The 8,535-nt window shown below is 35.6% G+C and overlaps 2 protein-coding genes and 1 long non-coding RNA gene across 3 annotated transcripts; 2 read left to right on the forward strand and 1 right to left on the reverse strand.

Annotated features, from left to right (window-relative positions):
- The first annotated feature begins 166 nt into the window (after positions 1-166).
- On the forward strand, positions 167-1,051 carry LOC138134832 (MKI67 FHA domain-interacting nucleolar phosphoprotein-like). Its single transcript, XM_069053377.1, has 3 exons — positions 167-362; positions 411-693; positions 750-1,051. The coding sequence occupies exons 1-3, from the start codon at positions 276-278 to the stop codon at positions 1,034-1,036; spliced, it is 657 nt and encodes a 218-aa protein (XP_068909478.1). The 5' UTR covers positions 167-275; the 3' UTR covers positions 1,037-1,051.
- Positions 1,052-1,678: 627 nt separating this feature from the next.
- Pus1 (Pseudouridine synthase 1) lies at positions 1,679-3,070 on the reverse strand. Its single transcript, XM_069053363.1, has one exon. The coding sequence runs from the start codon at positions 2,999-3,001 to the stop codon at positions 1,760-1,762; it is 1,242 nt and encodes a 413-aa protein (XP_068909464.1). The 5' UTR covers positions 3,002-3,070; the 3' UTR covers positions 1,679-1,759.
- Positions 3,071-5,440: 2,370 nt separating this feature from the next.
- LOC138134836 (uncharacterized) lies at positions 5,441-8,230 on the forward strand. Its single transcript, XR_011160826.1, has 2 exons — positions 5,441-5,968; positions 6,058-8,230. It is a non-coding gene; the product is annotated as an uncharacterized lncRNA (long non-coding RNA).
- Positions 8,231-8,535: the final 305 nt, after the last annotated feature.

Raw genomic sequence — 8,535 nt, forward strand, 5'->3', positions numbered from 1 at the left:
CATTATACAGATTTATTTTCCTATTTAAATATTGACCAATTTGTAAAAAAAAAAGCCGTATCGGTTTTTATATTTGAATGAAAACATTTTTTTAGGTATATCTTTGCCATAAAAACCATGATATTTGCGAAACATCTACAAATCTTTGTCCATTGGTACCACTGATAAGTGATAATGTCATCTGTCATCTGTCAAATAAACTTCAAATTCTTTCGCACGTGTTGTTTTCGTGTTTGGTGTTTGATCATTTGTGAACACATTTTTAATAAAACATAATGAAAGTTGCACAGACTTTGTCCCTTGACAAGAGCAAGCAACGTGCTGTTGCGAATAAAGCTAAAAGGCTTCGAAGGAGAATTAAAGTAGGTCTTGTTTCGATTCTAACCTCAAATTAAATTGGCCGATTTTAGTCCGGAAAAATTACAATAAGGGAGGATATAAGGGAAAGGAAACAGAAAGTGGAACAATTACGTGGATTAGTTTACGTCGGCCATCTCCCTCACGGCTTTTATGAAGAAGAAATTAAGGGATATTTCAAACAGTTCGGGAGAGTCACCAACGCGAAGGTTTGTCGCTCAAAAAAAACCGGGAATAGCAAAGGATACGGATACGTTGAATTTGCGTACGACGATGTTGCAAAAGTAGCTGCAGAAACTATGAACAATTATTTAATGTTCAAGAAAAAAATTATTGGTTTGTATTTTGATTTTGATGAAGATAAATTGAGAATATATTTATTTTGTTTGTAGCTGAGCACGTGCCGTATGAGAAACGGCCGAAATCCATTTTTCACGGCCATCAAAGCATGCCGAAAAAATTCACGCGGCTGCGCCGTTGGAACAGGAATGTTTCTTGTAAAAATAAAAAAATTGATGATGAAACACATTTGTCACAAAGCAAGTCTAGATTGACTAGGTTGCAAAAAAGACTTCAAAAAATCAACGGTTATGGAATTTCTTATGATTTGAAACCAGTTGATGTACCTAAGAGTTTAAAAAAGAAACCAGTTGGTGTACCTAAGAGTTTGAAGAAATAAAAGTTGAAAATTAAATTAGTTTTATTCAACTATCTTGTTAATGTGATGATAACATATGTTACATATTTTTTAAATAATACAATTATGTAACGCGATAATGCTTTGTGGCAAGAAATCGTGAATTATAAAACTACAATTTAAATAAGTGACAAATCCGTGGTCTTCAACATTTTTTTTCAGGTTCTTCTTTTCGATTTTCCCTTAAAATTACTTGGGTCGCCGCCTTTTGTCCTTTTCCATTTCATTCTTCTGTTCTGGAACCACACTTTCACCTAAAAAGTGATTTTAAAATTGTGCGCCAGGAAATGTCAATTTTTCCGCCAAAATGACGACATCCGTCCACAAATTTGGCGGTGTATTCAAATTGCGTATTTTTACAAACAAAATTTTATACTAACTTGTCGTTCGGTGAGGTCCAGAGCTACAGCGATTTCGTAACGCCGTAAACGCGTTAAATAATTAGAACGAGAGAATTCTTTTTCCAATTCTTTTATTTGACTTTTTGTGAAAGCTGTACGCTCTTTCCTAGTTGTTTTACTATTGAAGTCGCTATTTTTCACATCTAAAAGAACATAAACAATGAAACAAAAACAAGCGTATTTAAGTTTTTGTTCGTTAAAGTTGTAAAATCATACTATGTAATAGAAATATCAATTTATTTATTGTATTTTGCCATATAAATAAAAATTACAATTATCGTAAGTAAGTGCAATTAAAACAGCGTTATCTATTTTCCGCGGTATCTTTCTCTTCATTGTCGCTCTTGTCATCTTCAGCGTCGACGTCGTCAAACTTATGCCCAGACAGCCTCCTCACAATCCACTCCACCATTAATTCTTCCTTAATTTCAGTATCAATAATGTTTGGAAAAATATATTTTTCTTTAAAGGCATTCACTTCACCTTCTACTTCATCCCAGATCATTTTCTCATGTACTCCATCTTCTCCATATCTGTTGTCATATCTTTCATAGTGAACATAATCCAAAAGTAGACCCAAACCTGGTGCTTTAGGTATATTAACTTTTTCCATCCCCAAAGCTAAATCTAGTGTTTCTTCAGAAGTGCAACCTTTAATAATAGCTATCACTAATCCCACCATCTTTCTAATCTGGTGCAACATAAAACTCTGGCCCCTGATTTTTATTAGAGTGAATTCTACATCATCTTTAACAAAGGGTTTATCACAGACTAACGTTTTCATATATCGCTTGGCGCTCGGATCCGTCGCTTGTTTTTTTGCCGTGAAATTGTGAAAATTTTTTGTGCCCACGAATTTTTGTAAAATTGTATTGACCCTATCGAGAACGGCTTCATCCACGCGAAAACCTTTCTGCACCATCATCTGTTCATAAGGAATAAATGATACTGTAGGCAGCAGATAAATATAAGACCGACTGTCACACTGCACTTTGCTGTTAAATCCCTTCGTGACCCTTTTTATTCCAAAAACGCGTATAACTTCCGGTAAATTCTCGTTGATTTTTGACACCTCCACGTTTTCCGGCAACTTCAAGGAAACCACCTGCCGCGCCGCCGACACCCCTTTGTCAGTCCTCGCCGCCCTTTGAAACTGCATAGTCTGCACTTGCGTGAAGTTTTCCTGGCTGATGTACTTATTCTTATACAGAGATTGAAACAATTCTTCTTCAATTGTCGGAGTGTTGGGGTTTCTCTGCATTCCGTAATAGTTTGTCCCCGAATATCCGAGCAACACGGCGAACTTTCTACGTTTGATTTTCTCCAACAACTCCCCAGTGATTTCTGTTTCTTTCTTGATCAGTTTCGATTTTGTGGGGTCCAAACCGGCACCTTTATCACTTCTTCGGTCTTCCCACTGGCGTTTTTTGATGCGACCATCATACCGCGGCTTTCTCACGATTTTCACTTCACTCATTTTCGTGGGAACTCGAGGTAACTCAGAGAAGAAATTAAAAGGAAGGATTTTTCGAATGGTTTGCAACATAACCTCAACGATAATTGTTGACAGCACGACAGCACATGGCACGCTAAAGCACCATTTACACGTAACTGTATTCTCTTCTCTGGTTTACACCAGCTCAATAAATTACGTGATCAAAAGATAAGTAATAATTAAATAATTTAATTAATTAATAGTAAAATAAATTATTACTTTTAATGTGTAAATACTGGCGTGTTTTAAAATGTTTAAAAATCTTTAGTTCTATTTATTATCTGCACGTTAAATTATAAGAAAAATAAATAAATATGTAATCAAAATTATTTGCTGTAAATACTCATAACTGTATGCAAAAACTTGTAGGTCAGATGATGGTAGCAACATGAAAAAAAGTTATTGGATCAAATCTATTAATTATCCCTTGTTTATCCAAAAAATGTTAGTATATTACTTTGGGAAAAATAATTGGTTGTAACTGTCACGGGCCAGTTGTAACGTTTTGAACAGTTTCCGCCATTTAAAAATAGACCCACCAGTTATTTAGGTTCTTGACAAATCCCTTCTAATTTACGTGCATTTTGCATCATGCGAGCAACCCCTATTCTCGTAATTAAATTAAACGAGCCATTCCGTTTATGACCACGTCACATGCCATCGTAGAGCCACGAAACATCTCAATCAAATAAAACGTGTTTGTTTGCGTAAAACTATTTCCGCTATTAAAAAGCGAACCTGTCAAACAGTTTCCAGCAAGATTGCTAATAGTACAGCTCCAACTTTCCACAAACATACCTACAATAAATCACGCCCTTATAAAAACAATCAAAACAGATTTTCTAAATGTCAAGCAATGTTGACCCATCTGTTCCAAGTTGAGTCATCGGAAGCAAAAGATAATTTGTCAATCGTCCGTGACTGAGAAGATTATGAACAGGAGTCCCTTAAATCTTGTGTAAGTGTGGGCGGGATTAAAAAGAAACGTCTCTGATGTTTTCGAAGCATGAGTCGCAGTGTTTGGGGAATTTCAAAATGTTAATTAAAATGTTGCGGGTTTGCGGTAATGGATATTCCAGTAAGACCGCGAAATTTTGTATAACTAGGGCATCTGGTTGTGCGGCGTTGTAAATATAAATATTTTGTAAATAAGATCAAAAGTTCCGCTTTCACATTAAATAACGTCATCATCTTACCTAATTCTACGACGTAACAAGCTTTTAACTACTTTTTCTAATTAAAACATGTCAAGCCTTGAATCATTTAATCTGTAGCTTCACTCATAAAACAATTCTGTGGCAATTACAAGAATTCAGGATAAAAATAACTACAGTACTAAGTAGTTAAACACCCTGACCACAATTTATTTTCTAAAGAAATTTAACAACAATTAAATAAAATGTACAGTTATTCTTGTCTCTCGATAAGAGGATTCTAAAAACGCAAATTCCGAAAATAATTCTAGCTCGTGTAAATATTTATCTACCAGGTTGTGGTAATATTTTTTTATACTAGAAGATAAAAATGGTGGTACCTGTTGAGTCGTCTGAGTATGGCGAATTGTTTACATCCAACGTGTCATCAAAATAAACTTCTTTGGATGAGTCATGAACGTCACCATGAGGCAAGCAGCTCGTGTCATTTTGAAAGCCCCACACTTGTCCCAAATTGGCCTGATTTGCGATATCGTAAACAGGACCTTTTCTGTCTCCTTCGGGAAAATCGTGTCTGCCGTAATTCCTCTGACACGAAAAATAATCCTGAAAATTCTGATGCGAAGAGGACGCGATCAGCGCCTCGTTGTTTGCAGGATCCAAGTCGAGGAAACCGTCACCGTCGAGGTATTCATTGAAATTTGATTTAATGTAAGTCTGGGGCAGGTACGTCGAATATTTGGGATGTGCGAAGTAATTGAACACTTCACTGTTGTAAGGGTGCAAAGGGTTCAGCAGCGTCTTAGCGAATTCAGGTGTGAAGGTTTCGCTTTCAGTTTTGATGGTGTTGATGAAATGCATGTCGGCGCGATTTAACACATAACGTAATTAAACATCCACAAACAAATTTACGCACACTAATAAAGCGATCTAGTTTGAGATGCTGTGTGAATTTCTGTTGGGACATCTCATTTACATGAGACACATTTCTGGCCGGCCAATGGGATGGTTTTTCTCAGTGGTTGAAGGAGGGGCTTCTTCGTTGAAAATATCATTGGGTCGTATTATTATCCCACGGTGATTTATTAACGACATCAATATTGTTTTGTTGTAATTCGGACGACAATCGTTAAATTACAATTTTTCTGGTGTGGCGAGACCCGCTGGTTACCCCCTATAGAGATTTAATTAGGAGCACAAGTCCAGAACAGATAACCCAAATTACTGATTTATGTCACGAGCCTTAACGACACTCTACTCTACTCTACATTTATTCATCTTTAAGTACTATTTTCTTCTATTGTACGATCAAGTGTATATATACGGTCAGAGCTATTTATACTAGAGCTGGGCCGATACCGATACTCAGTATCGGTTATCGGCCGATACTGCAGGCCTTCAGATACGTGCCGATACCAAAAAACTTTCAGATACTTTTATCTGAAAAATATCTGAATTTAATTGAGCAAGCGGCAAGCCGGAAAGCGCCCACGCTGGTTTTCCAAGAAAACTGGCTAGACAATAACTTGTTGACGTGTTACACTTACAGTGGCGTTTTCAGTGGTGTTTGGAATCTGGATGCATGCTGGTTGATCTTAATTTTGTAAGTTGTGACTTGGGTCTAGGTGCTAATTAGTCTTTATACTTTATTACTTATTACTTATTAGTATTACAAGTTTGAAAATGTCGCACGTGTGGAAGCACTTTACAAAAACAATCGACAAGAACAAGAGTAACACAGTAAAGTGCAACTATTGTGGAAATCAGTATTCGAGAGGAGGTAATAACAGTCGTAATTTTAATACTTCCAATTTGACGAAACATTTAAAGCGATGCTCCAAATATAACACAGAAACATCAGCAGGTAGGATAGCCTATTAAACATTATTAATTTGAATGATTAAGTTGATTTTACCTGACCTGGCAGTTATTATTAGTTATTATTTATTTTAGCTATCAAAAAAACCTTAAATAGTGCCCAAACTTCTCAATCTCAAACTTTACATTCTAAATTTGATGCTCACAATGCAGAACTAGAAGAAGTAAACCCACACGATGCTGACGACGCCCAAATGGAAGATGGCCCAACTACCAATTTGTTTGTGCCTGAAGGTAACAATTTTTATTGATAGTGAGATGTTATATTTTTTTATTTTGCCTTTTGTTTTGATTCAGAATCAGATCATGATGATAATATGTCTTTATTATCGTTGCCGTCTGTTGCTAGTACAAGTTCTGTTACTCTCACTACTGAGAGCAGGGATACAACTGTCATGCAACCTACTTTGCAAACATTCCTAAACAGAACAAAAAAATTTGACATTAATAATCCAAAGGCACAAGCTATCCATAATGCCATTACTAGGATGATTTGTACAGAATCACTTCCCTTCAACTTTGTCGAATCCGATGGCTTTAAACATTTAATTAACAAATTATGTCCTAAGTACCAAATACCAAATCGCAAATATTTTTCCGATAAGGTTGTACCCAAATTGTATCGACGAGCTAAAGAAAAACTTCGGGAACATCTGAATACTGTAACCGCATTTGGTTTTGCCGTCACCACAGACATTTGGACAGCTAAAGGCAATCACGACTATATTAGCGTAACCGCACATTTCATTGACAATACTTTTAAAAAAAATCATGTCGTGTTGGATGTAATTGGCTTTGAAGGAGCAACACACAATGCGGTTTCAATAGCCGAGAATCTAAGAGAAGCTTTCAGAGAATGGGGTATAGAACAACGGGTGAAAATTGTACTTTCCGATAACGCCGCTAACATGAAAGCCGCGATGAGACAGTTACACTTAGAAAATATAGGTTGTACCGTACACACCTTGCAACTGATTGTGAATTCTGGATGCCTTAATAATTTTGGGTCTATTAAAATTATGCTGCATTCAGCAAGAGCAATAGTAACACACTTTAAACATTCTGTTTCTTCAATGAAATCCCTTCATTCTGCACAAAAAACGTTAGGAATGAAGCAGAAGACTTTGCTACAAGATGAACCAACAAGATGGGACTCCACTTATATAATGTTGGAGAGATTATGGGATCAGAAAAGCGCTATTTCTATGGTTTCATCATCTGCTAATTTCAAAAATATGAGTAGGGCTGAGTGGTCACTAGCAGAAAATGTACTAAAAATTCTAAAGCATTTTTATGAGGCAACTAAAAGTTTTAGCAAACATAGTTCGGGTCTGTCTGATGTATGGGCTTTAATAGAATCACTAAAAACCATAATGAAAGATTATTTGACTGAAGATGATGCTGATTCAGATGTTACAGCGGCAACGAAGGAAATTTCATCCCAAATCTCTAAGAGGTTTGGCGAAATAAAAAACAACGAAACATATATTCTAGCCACTGCTTTAGACCCACGCTACAAAGCGCAACTATTTTCAGATGAAACAAAAGACGAGCTTAAAGATTTGTTGAAGGAGAATTACCCTTTGCGTTATGCTAATGATCATGAAAGATCACCACAACAGTATCAAGAGTTTGATACTCTTGATAAAACCGAGGAAGCGGGCACAATTACATTATTTTCTGTTACCAAAAAATTACTTCTTTCTAAAAACAAATCAGACGAACATTCAACCGGTACAACTAGCAAAAATAAAAATATTGATCGCGATATTGAAAATGAAATCTCCGTATATTTACATGAGAGGACAGAACCATTGGAGTCAGATCCAGTGGAATTCTGGAAAAAGGAAATAAGGTTCCCTCATTTAAAGAAACTAGCAGCATATTACCTAGCTATTCCAGCTGGTTCCGTATTTTCAGAACAAATATTTTCGGAAACCGGCTGTATTGTAACGAGTAAGAGGACGAGTTTGACTGCAGAACATGTGAAACAATTGATTTTCCTTAAAAAGAATTGGATGATCTTGGAAAAATAGGCAAAGGATTTTAAATTTTTCGCAAAATATTGAAGGAGAATTATCCTTTGCGTTATGCTGATTTAAATTTAACTATTTTATTTTATTTTTCATTATTGTGCCTACCTTTAATATTCCTACACCCATAATTTAGAAATGTGTTTTTGTTTTAATCTTCATTCTTCATTTGTCTAATAAAATAAAATTAAATATATTAATTTATTTATCCATAATCCATTTTTCTGTTTCATTTACCACTCAATCTAGTTCAAGGATAATGGTTTTTACATGATATTTACATTGTGATGTAAAAACAAGGTGAAATAAAATTTCAGATGCATTTATCTGAAGTATCGGTATCTGAAAGCTAGTATCGGAGTATCGGTATCGGTATCTGAAATTCCGGTATCGGCCCAGCTCTAATTTATACAAACAGTTCTGAATTAATTCTTGTCTAGTACATCAGCAGATAATCAAAACGTTTAACAATCATTTTACAAGTCAAGAGTTAAATCTTGTACGCAAAAGGTTTAAATTT

This window comes from Tenebrio molitor, chromosome 7, assembly GCF_963966145.1.
Source record: "Tenebrio molitor chromosome 7, icTenMoli1.1, whole genome shotgun sequence".
Taxonomy (NCBI): Eukaryota; Metazoa; Arthropoda; class Insecta; order Coleoptera; family Tenebrionidae; genus Tenebrio; species Tenebrio molitor.